Genomic DNA, 27,202 nt, shown 5'->3' with positions numbered 1-27,202 from the left:
CCAAAACTGTTTTTTCCAACCCTGTTACTCCATCCATTGCCTCTAGCCTTTTACAAGCTCATGGTTTTGACATAAATCAATGAGGTCAACTATCAATGGCAGGCAGGGACTGTAGGGGTGGCAAAATGGGTCAAAATCGATTGATGATCCGTGATCCACCCGATTAAACTGAGTTTGAGTTAAATGTAAGCTGATCCGTTTATAAACGGGTCAATCCAAATTTGACCCATTTATTTAATGAATTGGGCAGGTTCGGATCGAGTCACCCAATGGGTGACCATTTATTTGCATATATATATACTCCTTGTTACTTGCAATTGCCGACTTGTGGAGTGTGGTTTGGAGACCGGAAGGCTGAAATCCCTAACCCTAATAGCACGCACATGGCGTAGAAGCCTCTTGCCTCTTGATCTGCAGACAGAAGCCTCTCGATCTTGGGCTCTCCGTCACTCCCTAATCTATCTTGGATTCTCAATCTAACAATCTCATCTTCAGATCTCCCTCAGGCGACTTAGTCACTTAGCCACTTAAACCTCTTTGTATTGGCGCTCCAACAGAAGCCGGTGCTCCTAGCAGCGAGGAGCGGTGCAGCCGACACTCCAACATGAGTGTTTTTTATTTTATTTTTTTAAATGTCATTTTATATGAATGTTTAAAAAAAATTAAAATAAATAAATTATATTTTCTTAAACAAGGTGAGCCGTTTATGACCCATTTATTAAACAAACGGATTTGGGTTTACATACTAGTGAACAGTTAATAAACAGGTCAACTCGAACCCGAATTTGTTTAATCCTAACCTGCTTAGGACATGCCCAAATCCAGCTCGTGTTTTGTCGCCCCTAGGGAACTGAATGCTCTGAAAAGGGGGGAAAAGTGTAAATGAACTCCATAAAAAAAGTTTGAAAATTTATCCATTAGGTGAAGCTCTACGCACCCATGTCATATTTGTTCTTATACTTCGAACAGCCAGCTCCGAATCCGGAATAAGCTGTTGGATAGAAGATTAGATAGACTGGAAGCACAAAAGCTTTAGCCAAACCAAATATAAGAGACTGTCTTCAAGATTTAGTACAAGATTTAGTATCTAATGCAAGCCAGTTAGCTATGCTATGGCCAAAGCTAGTGTAAAAGAGACCACAGGGGCACAAAGCCAACGAAAAACAGCTGGATGGTAGTGGACTGGATTTGAACTGGGTGGAGGTAATGAGCCTAGAGAATACAAAATAATGGAATAGGATTCATGTTGAAACCAGACCCTGACAGTTGGAATAACATAATGACGGTTGCAACTTCTGCAATTATTAGGCCGAAAAATTCAAAAAAGAAGCCTGCATTCATTTTAATTTTACTGCTCCCTACAAAAGAAACAAAATAGCATGACAAATGTGGAGTTTTAACATCAGCAAACTGCTATCGAAAGCTCAAGAATGCCACCACCATGCTTGCTAGAGGAACAGATATATTGTCGTCCACTACATTTGCAGTTGGGAGAGACTCCACTACGGTTGCCACCAAAGAAACTAGAGCAACTGCGCTCATCGTCTGAGCCCAATCCAACTGGAAATATCCCAGAACAGAGAAGTAGTACAGCATCCTGAAAAATGGAGAAAAGATTGTGTCGAGGTCAAGTGAAGCAAGAGCAATTTTTGTTAATTATTTTGTTTGGATGAGAAAGAGATTCAAAACCCACCCAATGGAAATCGAGAAACCACATATAAACATGGAAATGCTACCAGCCCAGCTCTTCTTGTGATTATAAGGAATCCTTGCAGTCCCAAATCTTCTTCCCATAATGTCAGCAACACCTATAAAATTCCAATCTAGAAGTCAGTAACAGAGAGAAGTGAGAAATAAGCTAATTTTTGGATGGGGAAGAGGCATTACCGTCCCCACCACACATCATTGCCAGTGAGATTACCCCAACAGGTGACTCACGCCAGAAGAGGAGAGCAGATATTATCAGTATCAGGACATAATATAAAGGACCTCTAAGTAATTCCCTACAAGAATGAAATGTTGAACCATCAACAGAAACTTTAATTTTTCTCAAGAAATAGGAAATTGACAATCCAGTGATGATAAGTGGAAAAATTACCCTGGGTTTCCTTCTCGAGTAACAGATTTTACAAGTCCTTGATTAGGAGCCAATGAGAGGCCATGGATGACAAGCCTAAAGCAATTCACCACAGGAACAAAGGAAGCAAAGTAGCGAGCCTCCATTGAGGTACTAAGGTAGGATTAAAAAGAGGAGCTGAAGCAGTTTAGACACATTCATACTCACATCACTTAAGATATAGGAAATTGTTTTATTTGGAATTGCAAAGACAGGGAGAAGTGATACCTGAAAATTGGCCAGGAAGCCATGAAAAGTAGACCAGACAACACATGAACCAGTTTTCTGCTCAAACTCTGCTTCAAAGAGTAGAGAAGTGAAGAAGTAGGGCAATGTCATAAACTGAAAGGTATAATGATAATCTCTCTTTGGGCTAAAATGAAGTAGAAATTTTGTTATCAATTTGATAAAAAAAAAAATTCAAAATTTGTTCTGTTCCCCTTTTAAATAGAAAAAATAAAATAAATTTGCTGTGTCACTGTACAGAAGTACTAGTGTTCCTCTTAGTTTTGGGACGAAGTGACGTCTCCAAGCTTATTTCTCTCTAACTTACAAAATTAGACCATTATCTTCACTTAACTAAAGGTAGTCTGCAACATTTTTACTTCCAAGCATAATGTTTCTCAGTTCTATTCCAATTTCCAAATTAAGCAACTTCCACTAAACATTTTCAGAATTCAATGAGTATGGGGCTGTGGCCTAGTGGCTCAACTTCTGCCACCATACCCCCAATCCTCTCCCCAAATGGGAGAGGCCCTTTAGATTCCCCTCAAGTCAGGATGTGTGGGTGTGTTTATGTGTATGTGTGCGCGCTTGTGTGTGTGTGTTGCATTAGAATGGCTGCATTTTTACCAGTGAAGAAAAATTTTAGGAGTGTAATGAGAAAATCAATCGCCCTTCATGTGAAACCAGGTAAATTAAGTTCCATAGCTGATATATCTGTACTTGAAATGCACATGATAAATGAACTATATGTTCAAAACATAGGAATAGAAAATGAAATGGAACCAGTTACTTTATTTCTATATGTTCTTCATCCAATTATTATATTCAAGAACACAATGCAACAGTCCAAGAATCACCACCTGATAAGTTCAATTGCTATATTTCATGTCAATGAACTGTTGGTAGTAGCTTTAAACAAGAGAATCAGCGTTGTCCAAACCCATACTTGACCTAGACCACGAGTATTTTAATAAGTTGTGTGAAGTTTATGGGATCAAAAACAAGATGTCACACACCATGCATGTATAATCTTTTTCTTATTGAAAAACGAGCTGAGCACAAACAGGGGCGGGCGAAGCATTAATCATAAAACCCAAATGCTTCCAGGAAAAACCCTAAGAGACTTTCATTCTGTGCTTGTGTCTGCAGCATGAACATAGGCAAATGAGGCAATGTTGATAGCTCCCAGCTAAAACTTAATGTTGCCTATCAAATGCATTCAATACCTAGATTTATTCTCTCTCTCTCTCTCTCTCTCTCTCGTGTGTGTGCGCGTGATATAAATGCTCCGTGCCCGTGAGATGTAAATATTAAACGATTTGCCAGAGTTCAATTTCTATACGCCGTAACTATAGAGTTGCGCATTATCTGTAATGCGATCAATATGAGGTGTTGTGGGTTTCAATTCTTCATCATCTCTGTGAATGTCTGTGTATATGAAGTATGAATGCGCGTCCGTATTCTGTGTGTGTGTGTGTGTGTGAGAGAGAGAGAGAGAGAGAGAGAGTCGGACCCGCTCGATGAGATTGCGTTTGGTGAGAATATCGAAAACGAAGACGAGAGCATAAGCACCGGCCAAGACCAACACCGTGGCTCCGGCGTCCTGCAAGAATGATCCGCCGCCGCCGGCATCCGAGACCGCTCGGGAAACTCCCGAATTGGAGCGAGTTACGGAAGGCGAGCGAAGCCGCCATGGGGGATCCGCAATAGAACACCGCCGAAAAGAAGAAAAAGAAACCAGAGGAATTGGAGGAGGGGAGAGGATAAGCGTGGGGTGCACGTGGCGGCGCAGAATAGACAGCCCGCATAGAGAGTGGCAAGTAGAGGCGGGAGAAGGGGCGAAGGGTAAGCTAAAAGCAGCAGCCTCGGCGACCGCCGTTGGTGGTGCCGACAGCACCGGTCTCATGATAGCAACACGCCCCCGGCGCCTGCGCTTCAACAATCTTCTTTTGTCTCTCTATTTTTTATCTGATCACAGTATTTGCCACTCTACTAATCTTTTCTATATATATAAAAAGTTTTTTTTTTAAAAAAAGGTCATTCATAATCGTACCTAAAATTATTACTAGTCATTATTATTATTTTTAACGCAATAAGTTGGCATATCTGTCTTTTTTTATTTTTAACTTCCAATGAGAAAACAAAAATAAAAATAAAATAATTATGCAATATATATTAAAATATAAATATATTAAGTACTAATAACATTTTTTTAAGTTAAAAGTAATAATAGATAAAAAGAAAATAATATGAATATTTGGGCATGGGTGGGAATGGCAGGAGATGGGGCAGAATCTGTGTTCAGGCAACATCTTTTCAGGTTTAGAAATAAGAGTATGGGGAGGAGGAAGTGCCACCTGTCCTCTGCACCGCCTTTGGTTTCCTTTTTTCTTTTTTCTTTTTTTGGGTCCTCACTTCCCAACCTCAAAATAGTCCAAATGTACCTGCACCTTAGATCTCACCCTTTCATAATAATAATAATAAAAATAATAATAATAAATGTGGCAATTTATTTGGCCACGTTGCTTAAATTAAACAAATCAAGCACAATTTAATTAAATTATCTCTCAAAAGCCAAGAAATAGAGAGATTCATACAAGAAAAAGGACACAAAAATATTCAGAAAGTAAAGTAAGAGACATTCTAATACAGAACCATTCAGAAAGAGAAATTTAGACACACACAAGCAATCGGACAGAGGCATTTAGAGAAGAGATTCACACAGAGGAATTCGCACACAGTGAGAATAATAGAAAGAAATTTACACACATTGTGACAGACAGAGGTATTCAGTTAGTAATTCACACAAAAAAATTTCACAATTAGAATTTGGGATTCAAAATTGCAGAAAAAAAGATTTAAAGATCGGAGGAGTTGAAAACCAAAGGTAGGTGTTAATTTTAATTTGCTTTTTCTGTATTAATTTAGTATGAAAATATGCTGCAAGAAAGATCTGATTCATTAAATTTGATTAATTGACCTGATTTTCTTGGTTGACCCAATTAATTCATGGACTCGATTCGTCAATCTAGCTCTATTTACTTGACCCACTGAACTTGGGTTTACCCAACTCGTTGGGTTTAAGGACCCGTGGTCCCAAGACTCAAATTCAAATTGGATCTGGTCCACTAATATTAATGCCCAAAGGCCATATCTTGTTTTAAAAAAACTTGCAGGGCCCAAGCCCAATTTTACAACTCAAAGCCCACGACTCATTTTCAAAAATAAAAGGGTCCGGGCCCAATTTTTTTAAAAAACCAAACCTTTGTTTTTTTTTTTTTTTCAAAGCTCAAACAACTAGGCCCAATTCTTTTACAAAAAATACACTATGGGCCCAATTTCTAAATGTAATCCACTGAGACCCAATGGGTTGACTCACTAAGTCGCCCAAACACCAGAGTCAACCCAAATCACCTTTGTGGGTGATTCTAAGTCAAGCCAAACAGTCCCAATTTCCGATCTCAAACACATATCAATATAGTTTGGATGGATCTTTTAAAAAATAAACATAAAAAAAAAAAAGATATCAAAAGAAAAGAGAGGGAAGGACTTATCTTTTGCGAAATCTTTTTTATTCTTCCTCAAACCCACTTTGTTTCAAACTGCAAAACAGAAAAGAGAAGATTAGAGATAAGAAAGTGTTAGAAGAGAAACACACCGTAAATCTCATTAACACTATACAAGGCTTTATACAAGGGTACAAGGGTAACTTAGAAAATATACAAGGATACAAGGGTAACTTAGGAAGTATACTAACATCCCCCCTCAAACTCAAGGTGGTATTGAAGATGTCAATTGGAGTTTGCATACTAAAACACGATGGCGACCAGGTGGATGAGCCTTTGTGAAGATATCAGCCAATTGATCAGTCGAAGGAACTGACAAGAGGCGAAGTGTCCCTTCCTAAAGATGATGACGCACGAAATGACAATCGATCTCAATGTGTTTGGTGCATTCATGAAAAACATCGTTGTGAGCGATCTGGACAGTACTGTGATTGTCACAGTAAAGTGGAGTGCATGAGGGCTGAGGAACACCCATATCATGGAGAAGCCAACGAAGCCAAAGAAGCTCAGAAGTTGTATTAGCAAGAGCTCGATACTTAGCCTCAGTACTAGAGCGAGCAACAACAGTCTGCTTTTTGCTTCGCCAAGAGATAAGAGAGTCACCAAGTAGAAAAAGAAAACTAGTGGTAGATCGACGATCAGTAGGGTCCCCTGCCCAATCAGCATCTGAATAAACTTGCAACTTCAAGGATGAGTGAGAGGAAAAGAAAAGCCCATGAAATAGGGTTCCCTTCACATATCGTAAGATGCGAAGAACAGCTGCATAGTGAACTGAACGAGGAGCTGACATAAACTGGCTAACAAGGTGCACTGCATAGGCAATGTCCGGTCTAGTGACAGTGAGATAAATCAAGCTCCCAACAAGTTGTCGGTAATGAGTGGCATCAGGAAGAAGCTCCCTATCAGTAGGACGGAGTTTGATGTTGGGTTCTAGCGGACTATCAGTGATCTTACAATCTGTGATACCGGCACGTGTCAGAAGATCAGAAGCATATTTAGCTTAAGTCAAAGAGTAGCCATCAGAGGTAGGAGACACTTCTAAGCCAAGGAAGTAGCGAAGAGAACCGAGGTCTTTCATCTCAAACTGCTGACACATAAATTGCTTAGGCTCATTAATACCAGTAGTTTCATCACCAGTAATGATCATATCATCAACATAAAGTAGTAAAATAGTCATGCCAGTAGCTGTGTGACGGGTAAAAGGGCTGAATCATAAGGGCTAGAGGCAAACCCAAGCTGTGCAATAGTGGAGTTGAACTTGGCAAACCAAGCACGAGGAGCTTGCTTAAGCCTATATAAAGCACGATGGAGACGACAGACCTTACCAGAAGGATGAGGATATCCCGGAGCGGGCTGCATATATACCTCCTCAGCCAAATCACCATGTAAGAAGGCATTCTTAACATCCATCTGAAATAAAGGCCATCGGCGAGCAGAGGCAATAGCCAACAATGAGCGAACAGAAGTAATATGAGCAACAGGAGCAAATGTCTCCTCATAATCAATGTCATATTCCTGAGTAAAGCCCTTTGCCACTAAACGAGCTTTATATCTTACTTCAGAATCGTCGGAGTTCGTTTTCCATTTATACACCCATTTGTTCCCAACTACAGTCTTTCCAGGAGGCAGGTCAACCAGGTCCCAAGTATAAGTTTTGTGAAGGGCGTCTAGTTCTTCAGACATAGCTTGCTGCCAAACAGGAACAGAACAAGCTTCACGATAATCGCGATGCTCGTGAAAGGAGTCAAGAGTAGAAAAGCAGTGATAATCACTAAGATAGGTAGGAGGTGCCCTTACCCGACTAGAACGACAGACATCCAAATCATAGGACTCAGGCGGAGTGGATGCGATGGCATGATCATGAGGCGGGCCAGGTTCGGGAGAGGCAGACACGGAGTGATCACCTAATGAGCTGTCATGACCTGCACTAGAGGAAAAATCGGGAGAGAGATCGATGGCAAGGTCAGTGAAAATAGGAGAGTATGAGGGAAAATCAGAAGAAAATGGAGAGATACTTGTGAACATTTTATGTTCCCAAAACTGAACATGTCGAGAGACTCGAAGACGCTTGGCTATGGGGTCGTAGCACCGATAACCCTTGTGTTCAATGCCATAACCAAGAAAGCAATAGAGACGAGAACGAGGTTCAAGTTTTGTATGTTCATGAGGTGGGAGCACAACAAAGCAAGCACAACCAAATTCTTTGAGAAGAGAATAATCGGGTACCTTTCCATAGAGAGCCTCATATGGGGATTTATTAGAAAGAGTAGGGGTGGGAACCCGATTAATAGTGTAAACAGCTGTAAGAGTAGCTTCTCCACAAAAGGATTCTAGGAGGGATGCAGAGAAGAGTTGAGAGTGAATAGTGTCAAGGATGTGGCAATGCTTACGTTCAGCACGACCATTTTGTTGGGAGGTGAATGGACAGGATCAATGGGATAAGGTGCCAGCCTCATGAAGTTCTGCAATGAAAGGAGTAGAAGTATATTCTAGGGCATTGTCGGACCGAAAGACTTTAATGTTGCGATTAAATTGAGTTTTAATCATTTTCTTAAAGTCACGAAAAACAGTAAGTAACCCAGTGCAATCATGCAAAAGATAAATCCATGTAAACCGAGAGTAGTCATCGATAAAAATAACAAAGTAACAAGACCCACCCTTAGTAGGGACAGGAGCAGGTCCCCAAATATCAGAATGAACCAAATCAAAAGGTGAAGAAGACAGAGAAGTGCTTTCATTAAAAGGTAAAGCTTTCTGTTTCCCAAGTTGACAAGACATACAATCAAAAGGTTCAAACTTAACATTTCCCAAGCAACCACTAGAAGCTAAAGACTGAACACGAGGTAATGAGGTATGACCGAGACGAGAATGCCAAACACGGGAAGACACTGCAGCAGAAATAGATGGGGGAGAACACGAATGAGGCAAATGCAGAGATGTGAGCTAGAAAAGGCGACCAACTTTACGCCCGGTCCCAACAAGCTGGCCCGTCTTTGGATCCTGCACATCACAACCTTTGTGAGAAAAGGTTAAAATCAAACCACGCTCAACAAGTTGACCAATAGAAAGGAGATTGAGAGACAAGTTAGGCACAACATATGTGTTAGGTACAGAAAAAATAGGAGTAAAAACATGACCAAGATGAATAACAGACATATGCGAACCATTAGCAGTATAAATCAAGGGAACAGGAGTTAGAGACTGCTTATGCATCACTGAAGAGGAATCAGAGGTCATATGATTGCAACAGGAAGAATCAATAAACCAAAGTGAAGAGATACCTGTGGAGGCTGATAAGGCAATAGAAGTGCGGGAGAGAACCTAGGTGACAATTGCCTCAAGGTCAGTTGCAGAAAGAGATGACAAAGGAGGTGCAGGAGATGGAACAGAAACTGAGGAGCTGGTGGAGACAGCAGCAACAGGCCTAGAAGAGGAAGATGTCTTAGCCTTGAGAGCATCCATAGCATCCTTGGCCTTCTTCTTAGGACAATCAGAAATACAGTGACCTTCCTCCTTACAATAGTGGCACTGGCCATTAAAATGCTGCGGTCTAGAAGAAGCAATAGCCACAGCAGGAGTAGATGAACTAGATGAAGTAGTAGCCAAGATCATATCGGTAGAATGAACCCGACGAGTCTGTTGTCGTGTCTCCTCAGAAATGAGCTCCGCAAGAGCAACTTCAAGTGTAGGAAGAGGAGATCTATGTAACAAAGAAGCTCGAGTAGTCTCAAATTCATCCCGGATATGCATCATAAAGTATAGGAACTGATGGCGATCCCGATATGCCGCAAAAAGCCTAATTGACTGCTCATCAGAAAAAACAGGGTCAGCATGAGAAAGCTGATCTCAAATGCCACTAACCTGAGCATGAAACTCGGCAATAGACTGTCCAAGTGCCTGATGCATATGAGAAAGCCTAGTTTCCAATTGAAACTCGAGAGCACCATCACTGCCACAGTTGTATCGTTTGGCCAAAAAATCCCAAGCAAGTTTGGCATTACGAAACTTAGGAAGGAGACTCTGAATAGTAGGAACGGAGGTATTAATAAACCAGGAAAGAATCTTACAGTGAGTACTTTCCCATTCATCAAGAGCCTCATCAAACTCCTCTGTGGATTGCGTGGCAGTTTTGGTAGGTTTCGGTTTTGTTCTAGTGACAAAAAGTCATAATCGTCGACCAATCAAAGAAACTGACATTTGTTGAGCCCACGCATTGTAGTTGGAGCCATTCAAAATAATCTCTATAGGGCGAGCAACATCGGTGAAAGACGCCATTAAAAAATAATAATAATAAATGCAAGGACAATGGTGGGAAATTTGAAGCACAGGAAGGAGAGTAAGAACTCAGCAGATTATTTTTTATTTTATTTTTGTGTTTAGTAGTGGGCTTCTATTGGAGAGTAGGAAAAAAAAATGGTATCACTGTAAAGAGAGAAGGGGTGCTTCTCTGGTGACTTGTAGTGGAGCACAAACGGCCGTACAGAGGGACCGCCAGAAGGTGCAGCAGTGGAACCGATGCTGGTGTTGCCGGAGGGACAAAGCCGATGAGACGACGTTGATAAGCAAGGTTGCCGGAGAATCAGGAAGGACCACAACCAAGACGGCTGAGAACGGAAGGCCATGACCACCACGAGTGTAGAGACGACGAACGGAGACGACTCCGGAGAAGGAGACGACGAACCAAGATGCCATGAACAGAACACGACCACGACGAGTGCAGAGACGACGCAGGAGAAGGAGACGCGAGACGGTGGAGAACGAAGACGACGCCCGGAGAACACCGAGAGGAAGCCACGAACAGACCACGACGTTCTATTGTTGTAGGAGAGATGGTGGTTCGGGTGCTGGCTGTCATGGTTGGCCGAGGAGCTCGGTTGGCTGGAGATGGTGGCAGACTGCACGGGAGGCTGCTGGTGCTGGCTTCACGGGACGGCGGCGGCGGAAAAAAAAAAATTAAAGAACCCTAGTAGGCTCTGATACCATGTTAGAAAAGAAACACACCGTAAATCTTATTAACACTATACAAGGCTTTATACAAGGGTACAAGGGCAACTTAGGAAATATACAAGGATACAAGGGTTCTTTTGCGAAATCTTTTTTATTCTTCCTCAAACCCACTTTATTTCAAACTGCAAAACAGAAAAGAGAAGATCAGAGATAAGAAAGGAAGAGAGACAAGGAAGAAATTAGAGGGGGAAAAAAAAAGAAAAAAGAAAATGAAATAGAACGAAGAAGAAGAAGAAGAGGAAAAATAAAAGAAGAGGAAGAAAGAAATGTGAGAGAGAGAGAGAGAGAGAGAGAGAGAGAGGATCCAAAATTTTTACCATTTTTTTTCAATCTCTGATACCATAACTGTACGACCCGTACCACATTGGGGTACTGGGTTTACTTGTCCAAATCTCATTTTCATAACCAAGTAGCGGAATCAAAAATATAAAATCCCAAATATAATATCAAAGTTCTAATACCATCATATTTACATAAATACTCCCAAAACCTTATTACAACCCCACTACACAAAAACATGTCTAACTGTATACATAACAATTCTCAGCAATACTTACTTTCGATAACACTATATATATATATATATATATTTACGCAGTACCATACCAGAGTCTATACAAGAGTAGGAACAGGCTCTAACATATAGCATACGACTGGGTGCCAACACATCCCAAAATGGAAACCCATCAAAACACAGTCCTAACACTTACCCAAGCGCTAACCACAATACACCGGCCACTACGGTCCCTATACCAGGATGCTAGTTCTGGTTACTCGAAGGACCTGTAAAAATGTACGTACAGTAGGGGTGAGACACCTCTTAGTAAGGAAGAACACAGGTTATATCGGTGTGTGACATTTGAGTGTTATTATGACATACTAACATGCATAGTTCAATAGTCAAAACAATCAAAATTCAGTTCCAGTATTTTCACAAAACAAGCAATACAATCTGGTGTCGTCACACCTTTCGGCTCGAAGCCAGACTATCTAGTGGTATTTCACACCCTTCAGTAAAAACCAGCAATCTAGTGATATTTCACACCCTTCGGCCAACGCCCGCAGTCTTGTGATATTTCACACACTTTGGCAAGCGTCGGTGCTCCCGATAACCTGGCATAGCATCAGCGTTGAAACGGTGCAAATCTGGTGCTCGCACACCCTTCTGCTCGAAAGCTAACCAATCTAGTGGTATTGCGCACTCTTCGGCAAAATTCGGATTTTCAAACTTGGAACAATTCAGAACCTTGTTCCAATTTCACCAAGATACAACATATGCATGCGCCTATAACCAAACAAACTATCACCCATTTGGTAATCTAAATTCATGGTTTTCCAAACACATACAGTTTAAAACAAGTCAAGGCATGGCCATCCTGATAACACTATATAAATCAACATATACGTTTGGTTTTCAACAAAACTAGAGATGCAGTCCGTTGCCCCCTTTTTCCCATAACTATAATAATGAAAAACCCATAGTTTTTCTCGTTAGATCTCCTCAAATGAGTAGTCAAAACACACACAAGACCGTGAACCACAATTCTACAGAGTCCGATTTCAAAAATAACTGATATAAACACAATTCCCCTTACCTTTTCCCCGAATGGCCAATCCCAAACTCTAAGGTCCCTAAATAGTGAACCGAGTTCCATAACCTACAATCAACAGTACAGAATATAATCACAACACTGTTCCCTACAAAACTACCGGATAAGAATTTAAAACCGAGCCTTACCTCGATTTTAGGCTGAAAACCGAAAATCTCTGAAACGGGATTCCAATCCGTAGAACTTGTAGAGAATCCTTTTACGATTCTTGTGGTAACTTCAGATTCATGATTCTAATGACGAACGGTGAAGAAATCTAGAGAGATAGAGAGTAGGGAGAGTTCTAGAGAAAGAGAGAGATATTTGAAGTTTCTTAATGGTTAAGCAATGAAATTTCTATTTATAGCCCCTTTGACCCGGGCAAACTCGTCAACGAGATGGTGTCCTCGTCAACGAGGTTCTATAGTCCTCTCGTCGACGAGACGGAGGATTCATCGACGAATCCTAATATCACCAGTTCCCAAAACTCCTTAGCTTCTCCTCGTCGACGAGCCTCCAAACTTCGTCGACGAAGCCTGTTCAAATACCAATTTTACCTCTCTCTTAATTATTTAAACCCATCTATCACGGTTCGGGTTCTTACAATCTCCCCTCCTTACAAATATTTCATTCTCGAAATTTGCCATCTCTCATTTACAAACTCATACCACTGAATACACATACAACATTCCAGGAAGAAAAACTGGCGACTACTACAATGTAGCCCCCTCATACACATACACATATATACCCTCACTTATGGCGGAGGAATACCGTGGTTACATAGACAACCGTCTCAGGAGTTCACAATACACACACTCCCGACGACTAACCATCTATCCCAACCCAAAGTAGGATAACATACAAGTGCTCAAAACAATTGTGGATACTTCCGGCATATTTCTATTTCCAGTTCCCAAAAAGCTTCCTTAACCTCGTGGTTCCGCCACAATACCTTCACTAATAGTATCTCTTTAGTACGAAGCTTCTTAACTTTACGGTCTAGAACCTGAAGAGGTATCTCCTCATATGCTAAAGTAATTTCCAACTCATCATGACTGATAACATGTGAAGGATCCAACACGTACCTTCTCAACATGGATACGTGAAACACATCATGGACCCTCGAAAGTGTTGGAGGTAATGCAATCCTATAGGCTACCGGACCCACTCGCTCAAGAATCTCGAATGGTCTGATATACCTTGGGCTCAACTTGCCATTTCTCTCAAATCTCATCACCCCTTTCATCAGAGCGATACGCAGAAATACCTTACCCCCCACCTTGAATTCTAAATCACAGTGGCGAACATCTGCATAGCTCTTCTGCCGGCTCTAAGCTGATTTAATCCTCTCCCGGATCAAACTTACCTTCTCAGACGCCTGCTGTACGAGTTCAGGTCCTAACACCTGACGGTCACCAACCTCATCCGAAAACAAGGGAGATCGACACCTCCGTCCATACAAAGTCTCGAACGGTGCCATCCCGATACTAGTCTGGAAGCTGTTATTATAAGCGAACTCTACTAGTGGCATAAACTGTATCCAGCTACCATCAAAGTTAACACACAAGCTCGCCACATATCTTCCAAGATATGTATCATCCTCTCTGATTGTCCATCAGTATGGGGGTGGAACACGGTACTAAAAGTAAGCTTCGTCCCCAGTGCCTCCTGCAAGCTCGTCTAGAATCAAGAAGTAAACCTTGGATCTCGGTTTGACACAATGGACACCGATACTCCGTGCATTCTCACGATCTCATGCACATACATATCAGCTAGCCTAATCAAAGGATAGCAAACCTTCATTGCTATGAAATGAGCAGATTTCGTCAATCTGTCCATGATTACCCAGATAGCATTCTGCCTGTGAAGAGTTGGTTGCAGTCCGGTCATAAAATCCATGGAAATATGCTCTCATTTCCACACTGGAATAGGCAAAGGCTGCAATGGCCCTGCCGACCTCTGATGTTCAGCTTTCACTCGCTGATGCGTTAGACACTGCTTCACGAACTGAGCAATCTGCCTCTTCATACTAGACCACCAGAAAGTCTCGCGTAAATCCCAATACATCTTCATACTTCTAGGATGTACCGTATACAAAGAGCGATGCACTTCCTCTAGAATCGTCCTTCTGATCTCATCATCCTTCGGAACACATAATCTGGTCCCAAACGTCAACACACCTCCCTCAGATATGTTAAACTCTGTAGCCAGTCCCTGCTGTACCTTTTCCATAACCTCTACAAACTCTGCATCGCTAGCTTGCACAACCTTAATATGCTCGAACAAGGTCAGCTGGACCACCAAGCTAGCATTGAAAGCCTGATGATCACTAGATACCAACTCTATATCCGAGCTCTCCAAATCCCATCTTATGTGACTCCGAGTTACAACTGCATATACAACTGCAAGCCCTGACTTCCGACTCAACGCATCAGCCACCACATTCGCCTTCCCCAGGTGGTAACTGATCGTGCAATCATAATCCTTAACTAACTCCAACCACCGTCTTTGCCTCATATTCAACTCCTTCTATGTGAAAAAATACCTGAGGTTCGTATGATCAGCGAAGATCTCATACTGCACACCATACAAATAGTGTCTCTAGATCTTCAGTGCATATACAACAGCTGCCAACTCCAAATCATGCGTAGGATAATTCTTCTCGTATTCTTTCAATTATCGAGAAGCATGTGCTACTAACTTACCCTGCTACATAAGCACACATCCCAAACCTTTCAGAGATGCGTTGCTATAAATCACAAACCCACCATCCCTCGAAGGAATGGTTAACACTAGAGCAGTAACCAGCCGGTGCTTCTATTCCTGAAAACACTGCTCGCAATCACTGGTCCAGTCAAACTGTACTCCTTTCCTGGTCAATCGAGTCAGAGGCCCAGACAATTTAGAAAACCTCTCCATGAACTGACGATAATAACCCACCAATTTAAGAAAACTCTGAACCTCCTGCACACTTTTCGGCCTCACCCAGTCGACCATAGCTTCGATCTTGCTAGGATCAACTGATATACCATCACTAGTAACCACATGGCCTAAGAATGCAATCTGACTCAACTAGAATTCACACTTCTTTTGTTTAGCATACAACTTCTTCTCACGCATAATCTGTAATACTAACCTCAAATGATCCTCATGCTCTTCCGTACTCCTCGAGTATACCAGAATATCGTCAATGAACACCACCATGAACCGGTCTAGGTACTCATGGAAAACCCTGTTCATCAAATCCATAAAAACCGCCGAAGCATTTGTCAACCCAAATGGTATGACCAAGAATTCATAGTGGTCATATCTAGTTCGGAAAACTGTCTTTGCTACATCCTCAGCTCTAACCCTCACTTGATGATATCTTGACCGCAAGTCGATCTTTGAAAAGACCCTCGTTCCCTGCAACTCATCAAAAAGATCATCGATACGAAGTAAAGGATAACGATTCTTCATAGTTACCCTATTAATCTCATGGTAATCAATGCACATCCGCATCGACCCGTCTTTTTTCTTTATAAACAGTACTGTGGTTCCCCAGGGCAAAACACTAGATCGAATAAAACCCCTGTCCAGTAATTCTTGCAACTGCTCATTTAATTCTCGAAGTTCTACTGGAGCCATCCGGTACGGAGCTTTAGAGATCGGTGCCTTGTCAGGCAGCAACTCTATCGCAAACTCCACCTCACAATTCGGAGGTAAACCAATTAAATCATCTGGAAAAACGTCCGGGAACTCGTTGACTACCCGAATATACTCGAGCCTCAACTCATCCCGCGGCGGTTCCTTCACACAAGCTAGGTACCCTTGACACCCATCTAAGAGTAACCTCCTCGCTTGTTGTGCTGATAGAATCTGTGGTGCCGGATGCACACATGATCCTACGAACTTGTACTTCTGTTCTCCAGGAGGTCTGATAACTACCACCTTCCTACGATAGTTGATCCCAGCATAACTGAAGAACAACCAATCCATCTTCAGAATGACATCGAACCCTGACATGTCGTATACCACAAGATTCGTCGGTAGCAGCTTCCCCTGAATTACCACTGAGAAGTCTACCAACATATTCCCACAGAATGACACACCCCTAGATGGCGTATTAACAGATAACACCTCATTCATGTCTTGGGTCTCAACCCCACATCGTCCCACAAAATTCGCAAATATAAACGAATAGGTTGCACCTGAATTAAACAAAATAGAAGCTTTATTTGAAAGTAATAATAAGGTACCTGTCACCACGTTCCCTGTATGCTCAGCATCCGTTGGAATAAAAGAGTATACTCTAGCTGGAGCTGTATTTGTCTGAACGGTTCCCCGAAGTATATAATTGCTCCCTCAGTTCACACTAGATGCAGGCGCGTCTCGCCTCGGTGCATGACAATCACGAAACATGTGACCTGACTAGCCACAGTTGTAGCAGTTACCTCCAAACGTCGGCCACTCACCCTCATGCCATTTGTGACATCTGGTACAACGATCCCTAGTCTGGCTCCCCTGAAAACTGTGGCGCTCGGTATTCTGATGGTAACCCGAGCCCTTGTTCCTCTTCCTCCACGATCTTTGATAAGATCCTGTTTGAGAACCAAGAGGTACTATCCTCTTCCTCGATTCCTGATCCACCTCATCCTCTCGGATACCAGTCTTAATCACCATGGCTTTATCCACCAACATCGAGAACTTACGGATCTGAAGCATACCCATTAATCTGCAAATATCCTTCCTCAAGCCCTTCTCAAATATCAGAGTCTTCTCATACTCGCTCGAGATCAAACACGGCGCAAACCAGGACAGCTCTATGTACCGAGCCATATACCCCTGCACCATCATACTCCCCTGAGTCAGAGCAGAAAAATCATCTGCCTTCGCATCACGCACAGAAGCCGGGAAGTATCTGTCAAAGAATACTTCCTTGAAACGGCTCCATGTCATCTCCTCAGAGCCACCCCTCTACTTCTCCAGCAAATTCACCGCAGTCCACCATCGACCCGCCTCCCCAAATAGCTGGATAGTAGAATAGAGGACTCACTGCCTATCTGTGTAGTGCAGGACTTCCAGAATCCTCTCAATCTTCTTCATCTAGTCCTCTGCTATCGTTGGGTCAGGTCCTTTAGAGAACGTCGGAGGATGCATGCGTGTGAACCTCTCAATGGTGCACCCCATAGTAGTAGGAGAGCGCTCACGTCTCCTCACACTTCGCCCAATCTCCCGTAATACCTGCCTCGTCAAACCTCGAGGCACAAAAGGAGACTCATCACTCGTAGTCTCCTCGAAGCCACTTCCTAGGTCATTATCCTTGGGCTCCATTCTGTAGTACAATAAGAATCTATCAGTATCCCCACAACATATACAGTTAACACAATGATCTATACTAATCGTGTTAATTGCTTCCTGCTAGGTCCAGGTTTGTCTTATCACACCGACACGAAAGTTGTCAATGATCTGCCCTGCTTTTACTGGAATCGTCATCCTAGGAAAAACACGGAATACCGTCGACAAATCCTAGTCTAGCAACCGAACAAATCTCAACCAACTCTACCCATATCTCACATCCTATATTATAGTTATGGTATGTACTCACAGCTAAGCCTAACCAAGTCTGCAAGACCTAACAACCTGGTTAGCTCTGATACCAAGTTGTCACGCCCTGAACCCGGAAATGGGACCCAGGGGTGAAAATGTAATCTAACCTGTCCCAGTATCACACAAATCATCTATAGATACAGTACAAAGGATTAGGGTCCGATCCCGTGGGGTTCCCAGGCACCCTATATACATCCAAACACAACAGAATATACGCAGCGAAAAAAGTTTTTCTATATATACACAGTACCATACGAGAGTCTATACAAGAGTAGGAACAGGCTCTAACATATAGCATACGATTGGGTGCCAACACATCCCAAAATGGCAACCCATCAAAACACAGTCCTAACACTTACCCAAGTGCTAACCACAGTACACTGGCCACTACGGTCCCTACACTAGGACACTAGTTCCAATTACTCGAAGGACCTGTAAAATTGTACCTACAGTAGGGGTGAGACACCTCTCGGTAAGGAAGAACACAGGTTATATCGGTATGTGGCATTTGAGTGTTATCATGACATACTAACATACATAGTTCAATAGTCAAAATAATCAAAAACTAGTTCCAGTATTTTCACAAAACAAGCAATACAATCTGGTGTCGTCACACGCTTCGGCTCAAAGCTGGACTATCTGGTGGTATTTCACACCCTTCGGCCAACACCGACAGTCTGGTGATATTTCAAATTCTTCGACAAGCGCCGGTGCCCCTGGTAACCTAACATAGCATCAGCGTTGAACCAGTGTAGATCTGGTGCTTGCACACCCTTCGGCTCGAAAGCCGGTCAATCTAATTGTATTACGCACTCTTCGAAAAAAGCCAAATTTTCAAACCTCGAACAATTCAAAACCCCGTTCCTATTTCACCAAGATATAACATATGCATGCTCATATAACCAAACAAACCATACCCCTTTGGTTATCTAAATTCATAGTTTTCCAAACACATACAGTTCAAAACAAGTCAAGGCAGGGCCATCCCGATAACACAGTATAAATTAACATATACGTTTGGTTTTCAACAAAACCATAGATGCAGCCCGTCGCTCCCTTTTTCCCAAAACTATAATCATGAAAAACCCATAGTTTTCTCTCTTAGATTCCCCCAAATGAGTAGTCAAAACACACAGAGGACCGTGAACCACATTTCTACAGAGTCTGATTTCAAAAATAACCGATATAAACACAATTCCCCTCACCTTTTCCCCGAATGGCCAATCCCGAACTCTAAGGTCCCTAAACAGCGAACCGAGTTTCAAAACCTACAATCAATAGTACAGAATATACTCACAACACTGTTCCCCACAAAACTACTAGATCAGAATTGAAAACCGAGCCTTACCTCGATTTTAAGCCGAAACCCGAAAATCTCCGAAACGGGATTCCAATCCGTAGAAGTTGTAAAGAATCCTTCCACGATCCTCGTGGTAACTTCAGATTCACAATTCTAACGATGAACGGTGAAGAAATCTAGAGAGATAGAGAGTAGGGAGAGTTCTGGAGATATATATATATATATATATATATATATTTGAAGTTTCTTAATGGTTAAGCAATGAAATTTCTATTTATAGCCCCTTTGACCCGGGAAAACTCGTCGACGAGATGGTGTCCTCGTCAACGAGACGGAGGATTCGTCGACAAATCCTGATATCACCGATACCCGAAACTCCTCGGCTTCTCATCGTCGACGAGCCTCTGAACTTCGTTGACGAGAGATGCATGGCCTTTGTCGATGGCCTTCGTCGACGAAGTCTGTTCAAATACCAATTTTACCTCTCTCTTAATTATTTAAACCCATCTATCACGATTCGGGTTCTTACATCTCACGCTCTCGTTAACCGGTTAAATTCTAAAATGACAAGCATAAATCATTTTTCTTACCTTAACTTTGGAATGGTGTCTAAGATCCTCAAACTACAAATCTGCTCTAATTAAAATGACGAGAATCAAAGTTAGGACCCCGTGGTGGGGTCCGATCATCGATTTGGCAGAAGATTAAAGAGAAATTGAGGAGAGAGAGAGTATTTTCGTAACCCTAGGAGAGAGAAGAGAGAGAAAGAGTATTTGTTTCCAAACTAAATGAGCTTAAAGCCTTTATATATAATCTACTGCCTAGGGGAAACCGTCGACGGTTTGGCTTTTTAATCAAATCGTTTTGTACTATTTAACCTTTACTAAGCCTTAGTAAATTGAAATCGTCGATGATTTCCTGAACTTGCTAAAATCGTTGATGGTTTGGCCTCACTATACTATACACACTCAAAATCGTCGACGATTTTCCTGAGATTCCCCCAAACCATCAACGGTTTGGTCCTATACCAAACCAAAATTTCCTTTTTCTTTATTATTTTTATTATTCTATTTTTCGAGTCTCTACAGAGAGAGAGTACGTAGTGGGAGAGAGAAAAATAGAAGAGAGGGAGAGGAATCGAAAAAGGAGAGAGAGAAAGAGAAAGAGAGAGAAGAGGAGTGAAGTTGTATATAAACATCCCAAAAATTTCCCAACATCCAGTATCCATATATGTTCATCTCAGAAAACTAAAAACATAAACCCAAAAATACATCCAAGATTTGTACCCTTTCACAAAAATACTATGCTAACAAACCCAACCCCGAGCTCGCTAAGCTTGATCATGTGGAGGTCTTGAAAAAGATGAATTGTATAATAGGTAAGACACATCTCAGTAAGATGGAATAGATTCATACCAGTGTGTGGCTATCATGAGATTTGTGTATAAAATATAATCATCATTTTCAAATTAATCCACAATTATGAAATCATTCTCTGTTCCTACTCACACACATGCAGCGTATTTTATTAATAAGAGTTTCCCAAGGATTGGGGTGTTACTCGCACATACAAGTAGCACCCCTATGCTTTGATACCTTATGCAACCGGGTATGATTACAATTGATGCTCATCAGGGCACTTACCTTACTTAGTAAGCCCTCAGGTGGATAGTTTGTCTCATATTGACACACATTCACACAATTATTTATCAGCGAAGGTTCCCGAGGATAGTGAAGATTACTCGCCCATACAAGTAGTTTCCCTCTCCCCTAATACATTATGCAGCCCAGTATGGCTACATCTGATACCTATCATGCACTCGCCTTTCTTAGCAAACCCTTAGGTGGAAAGTTTACCTTGCCCCAAATACATATAATACTACAATATGTAATACACTTATTACTTTGTTACATTACTCTGCGCCCTGTTATCTCTGTAATACTTATCTCTTCATAATCTTAGTTTTCAAATTTCTCAATATTTCACATCACATAATATTTCGCATAACATAATATATCACATCGCATAATATCTCACATCGTATAATTTGTTCCCACATTCACATCACATAATTTGTATTCACATTCCACATCACATAATCTGCTTTCACATACATTATTCTCATGTTATACATTGGTTAAATTTACAATTATGCATTTATAACTCATTGCCAGATGCATAAACACTGTCATGTTTCCCCTAATGACGGGTTGTGCGGCCCGTAGGCTGGACTTAACCTTGATCGGCCTACTAGAGTTAAATCAATAACAACTTCTTCAGTCTGTAAATCAGATTGACTATTCCCATACTGGTCTAGACTCCAGGGGGACTCTACTCTTCTCAGCACAATTGACCATCCCGTCTCCACACTCTCTCTAAGACGTGTAGGTGTACTAACTCTTCAGAAATCACGCGCAACAGTACTGTGCCTACTATGGTCCACCGGAGTTCTCAAACCATAACTTGCAATTTAATATTCACATTTAGTTCTGTTTTAAACAATCACGCACAATATATATTCTCAACGCATTTCAGTATTTCCATCTCATAAATATATCATAATTCAACACAGTATATTCACTTTACTCATGCCACACGATTTGAATACTACGCATAATTATATCATCTGAAATAATAATTCAACCCATGTTCATCATCTGTTTTACTGAAAATGCACGTTAAATTATCTCCACAATTTATCCAGAAAATCTATTACTTTAATCATTCCATTTTCACTAATAATAACTAACACAGCCCTAGGCTCAAAATCATAGTTCAAACTTTTGGTTTTTCAAAACCCACATGATAAACATATATACACAATTATAATTTCCATTTTAATCGGTTGAATTACAAAATTATTGGCTTAATATATTCCCCTTACCTTATTCACGAAGATTGTGCTTGTAAGATTCCTGAATCGTCGCCTATGGCATTCAGAGCACAAACCCTATAACCACATATTTCAGTATAATCAGTTAAGTTTTGGAATAATAATTATTTCAATATCCCTAGGCTCACACACTCCCGTTAACTAGTTAAATTCTAAAAACGGGGGATGATCCACTTCCCATATTTAAATTTAATCTCTAACATATTAAAAAAAAAATACCAACATGATTAAATCCCCGCAGTTTAATCTAATTCCAAAATATTCCCAGAATTTTAATTTAATCCAATCCCTGCAATTTAACTTAATTCCAAAATATTTCCCAAAAATTCTATTTAATCAAATTCCTGTAGTTTAATTTAATCCCAAAAATATCTCCAAAAATCCAATATAATCCATTCCCTATAATTTAACTTATTCCCAAAACACTCCTAAAAATCTGATATAATTAAATATGTTGAAATTGGTGTATTCCCAAGAGGGGGGTGAATTGGAAATTTAAACTTTCTTAGGTCAATTTATATAAACAACAGTATTTTACAACTTAGGGTCTGTCTATGTAATACCAAATGCGCAGATAAATATAATATGCGAAAATTTAAATCATGCATAGCACTCACCGACTGATTGAAAAATAACATACATGTGCAATAATTAAATTGCGGAAATATAAAATGCACACACTATATGTTATCGGGGTTTAGCCAACTGTGCTTACGTCCCCGCCTCAGCTCGCAAGCCCGATGATTATCACTATTGCTCGCTTAAAGGGTGGAGCGACATAGATTACAACCAAGTCAAATTCCCAGGGCTGACCTCAACTTTTACAAACTCTCTTTGCGGGGCGAAGAAGGCCCTAGGTCAAATTCACAGAGCTGACCCCAACCTGATCCCTACAGGTTAGATCAAACCCCCTCAGGTCACGCCTAGAATAAAACAATGAAATATAAATTTGTGTACAATTCAAATTGTTTCTATCACAAGCATATTATGTATCGATACGCACATGAAATAATCAACGCAAATCAATATGATAAGAATTATAAGCTCAATGCTAATGAAGTGTAATTACACTCAATCTGATGCCAATAGTCAATCATGCACAAGAGTGTATTCTCAAATAATCTTTGAAACAATAAATCAATATTTCTCAATCTTACGTAGGGTTTCAAAGATATCCAAATAGTGCAGTTAAAATATTTCAATAATGATTTTCTCAAAAAATCTAGTGCAAGAGATATTTGTAATATAAGCTTATCAAAATAGTTTTCGCAAGAACACAATACAAGACAGTTTTCGCAAGAACACAATACAAGACAAGCTTAATGAGTCTTGCAATAACAGTGCAAACATTCACTAGCTAAAAGTTTTCCCCACTCAATGAGTTTATTAATTAAACCGCGGGGACGGGGGGGGGGGTGGAATTTTGGCTAACAAGCAATCAAATACAATAAGAGTTATAGCTTTGAAAAGCAATGTAGGATGATTTAAAATACTCTCACTCAAATGGATTTTGCAAAAGAATGATAAAAGGATGAGTATTTTGGCTTGGAGTATAAAGAATGGTTCTAAAAAATTTAGAGAAAATATTTGCTAGTTAAATCCCTAATCTTATCTTCATTTTTACAAATGAGAACCTATATATAGAGATGAGAAAAATTATAGCCGTTGGGGACACATTGGGTATTTTAGAAAAAGATTAACTGAGTTTAATTAAAAATAACTTATTTTAACCTCGGTAGAAATTGAGCAACCCGAGAGGTTTGGTCGATCATTTTTAGGGTTCGGTCAACTAGGTTACTCAGTTCGGTCGACCGGGCTAGGTTCGGTTAACCGAATTTGGATAAACGGTTGACCGGGGCATTTTACAATTAGGAGTTCGATCGACCAGGGCATTGGAATTTCCCCACATGTCAGTTCGGTCGACCATGGCGTTGATGCTCATTTTAAGAACGGCCGACCAAATGGTCAAACCATTGACCCTAAGGAGATTTAGTTGACCAAAGGTCTTAGTATGTTTTGGTTCAGTCTACCGACCAAATAAAATTTTTGAATTCAAGTCCTAATTTCACTTAAAGTCACCCCTATTCAAATGATTATTACTTCTAAGATATATGGGGGTTTTTTCATGCAATATATAAGGACCTATGATCAGTCTAAGGTCTTTGAGCATTTTAATTAGTCCCAAAATCTAGTGTCGGTCGACCTGATCCCTAAGGTCCATTTATGGTCTTGAGCTTATAATCCTTACATGCATGATATGCATTAATTATTACAGACCTTTCATTATAATTACAGACCCAAATAATAAATATAAAAATACAACTTAAAACAGAAAAAAGTTTCATGCTCTGCTCCTCGGGAATTCCATGGATTCGCCGAAAGATGTGCTCGTTTGAGTGCTTCTCAGCTTCCATTTCTTATCTTTCATCTGTGTTTTAGAAAGATAGACATGTTCATATACTAAGCACACAAATGAGATACTGTGATTTGTCATAATCAAAACAGGAGACGGACTCAAAAAGTCAACAAAATACTATAATTTAATAATTAAATACTACAATTTAATCGGTTAAATTTTTAAAATAGCCCACATAATTTGTACTCATCACCTTAGCCTTGGAGTGGTGTCTGGAAAGCCCAATTCAAAATTTCGCTCCGGTCAAATTGATGAGGATCGACGCTAGGCCCTAGAAATGGTGTATGATCGTCAATTAGGCTGAATATTTGAAAGAAATTAAGGAGAAATAGTGAGTTTACCTTACCCCATGAGTGGTGTCTACAACGCTCCTATGAAAAATCGATTCCAGTTAAATTAACGATGGAGGAGAATGGTATCCAATGGTAATTTTCATTTTTCGATTGGTCGAGTATTTGCCGAGAAAATGAGAAGAGAGAGAAAGGGAAGGCGGAGGAGTGACATGAGGCATAGAGAATTGGAGAAAAGAGGTCTCTATGATGGAAACTTAATAGTTAAGTTTTGATATATTTACACACACACACACACACACACATACATATATATATATATATATATATATATATATATATATATATATGTTTACTTATATATCCATCACATTATTTAATTAATTAATTTAATTTAATAATATTTAATTAATTAATTAATTAATAATACTTTTTTTTCCGGATTACTACATCACCACTGTGCGTTTTGGGCCAAGTATCAGGGGGCAACATGGCTCAATTTCAAGCGTCCAATCTGTGTTTTCTCTAGACGGCCAAATCTTTGCTACGTCATTGATCCCTATTTAAAGATTTGAACCATTCGAATGATGACACGTGTTAGGATGATGTCATGCTAATGTCATCCTATTACAAAAATTCCAAAAAAAAAAAAAAGGAAAAGGGGAAGCCACCGGATGATGACACGTGTTAAAGTGACATCATGTTGACGTCACCCTGCTGTAGTAATTTAAAAAATTAATAAAATAAAAAAAAGTGTCGTGTGTCACCACTGTGGGGGGCACACGTCGCCCCCACTAAAATGAATTGGTTGACTCGATTCAAATCAATTGAATCAGTTGACTGTTGACCCGATTCAAACCTCTTAAGCCATTTTTTTTTAAATATTTATTTTATTTTATGATTTAAATTCTTAATTGGTTTTTAATTTTAGAAATTAGGGGAAAATAATGAAAGATCATTAAAAATAAAAAAATAGGGAAAATTTGGAAAAATAATTTTGAAGTTTGAAAAAAAAATTTGAGTTATTTTGGCTCGAAATAAAAAAAATGAAAAAAATCAAATATCAAAAAATGAGGAAAAACCTTTAAAAATTTGAGAAAATTTTTGGAAAAATGCTAAAAATGTTCAAAAAAGTTCTACAAAGTTTTTTGAAAAATATGGGAATGTTTTTAAAGATAATTTTTGATGATTTTCTTGATTTGTGCTTGTGTGTGTCCCATGATTTTAAAAAGTGGTAAAAAAGTATTTTAGACCTCTCCTGCACTAGCTCTAAAGCCGCCCGGGGGGGGGGGGTGGTTTATCTAACAAAAGTTCCCTCATTTGGAGGTCTTATTAGGCATTCCTAATTGCACAGTGATTTTCATTTTCCTTTTAAATCTTCCTTATTTATTTATTTCTTTTATTTATGTATTTGTTTGCTTATTTATTTAATTATTTATTTCAAAAGGGTTAATTAAATATCATTAGATTCAATTTAAGAATAATTCATAATTAATTAAGTACCGTTTGAGAACGAGTGTGTAGGGGGTGCTAGTGCCTAGTACCTTCTCCTCGCATAACTAAACTTTCGATCCCAACTCTGATAAAAGCAGATTAAGACTACTTGTTCCTTGGCCTAGAAATAATCTAGAGACCAATCAATGAATAGTAAATAAGTGTTCTAACCGCACCAAGGTAAATAATAAGTTAGTCACGACTCCATTCAATTTATAATATTATTATTTTTTGCTATATCAAACCCTTCTCCGGGATGTTGAGCCCAAAAAGATGTCACCATGACGCAAAATGAACTCTCAATAATTTGTGTATTGCATCTACATCTAAAATTTAAATTGGTACAAATTAGCGATGTTTATAGATCAAGTTCGACCTAAAATTCTAATCGATTCAATTTCGTTGGTTCAACAAAAAATAAATTTTAATTCAAATGGTTGAAGATGCAGTTGATATTAATTTGGTTATCGAGTGGATTAGGTCCGATTTATGGTTCGATTTGCAAGTAGAAAAAAAGATACAGGCAAAGGAATACATATGAGAGACTTTTGCTAATATTGAAAATGCTATTTAAACTAGTGTCACCCAAATTAAAAATATTTGATGGTTGATTTCTTAGAAAAAAGAATATCAATGTCGCAATACAATGTAACACAATAAGTATCTAATAATTTTTAATTTTTCTCTGATATCATAATTTAAATGAGGTTCAAA

At 39.9% G+C, this 27,202-nt stretch overlaps 1 protein-coding gene across 2 annotated transcripts; it reads right to left on the bottom strand.

Annotated features, from left to right (window-relative positions):
• Positions 1 to 1,317: 1,317 nt before the first annotated feature.
• On the bottom strand, positions 1,318 to 4,328 carry LOC131165673 (probable phytol kinase 1, chloroplastic). Of its 2 annotated transcripts, none has more exons than XM_058123663.1 (6): positions 3,855 to 4,328; positions 2,345 to 2,412; positions 2,099 to 2,230; positions 1,888 to 2,003; positions 1,694 to 1,808; positions 1,318 to 1,597 (listed from the first exon to the last, which is right to left on the bottom strand). In XM_058123663.1, exons 1-6 carry the CDS (start codon positions 4,245 to 4,247, stop codon positions 1,414 to 1,416), a joined length of 1,008 nt encoding a protein of 335 aa, XP_057979646.1. In that variant the 5' UTR covers positions 4,248 to 4,328; the 3' UTR covers positions 1,318 to 1,413. The 2 variants fall into 2 exon arrangements, with proteins under 2 accessions (XP_057979646.1, XP_057979647.1); XM_058123664.1 differs by having other exon boundaries at positions 2,099 to 2,173; positions 3,855 to 4,324.
• Between the last annotated feature and the right edge of the window lie 22,874 nt (positions 4,329 to 27,202).

The sequence above is a fragment of the Malania oleifera genome, chromosome 10 (genome assembly GCF_029873635.1).
Source record: "Malania oleifera isolate guangnan ecotype guangnan chromosome 10, ASM2987363v1, whole genome shotgun sequence".
Taxonomy (NCBI): Eukaryota; Viridiplantae; Streptophyta; class Magnoliopsida; order Santalales; family Ximeniaceae; genus Malania; species Malania oleifera.
This window is presented reverse-complemented; position numbering and strand designations above follow the sequence as displayed.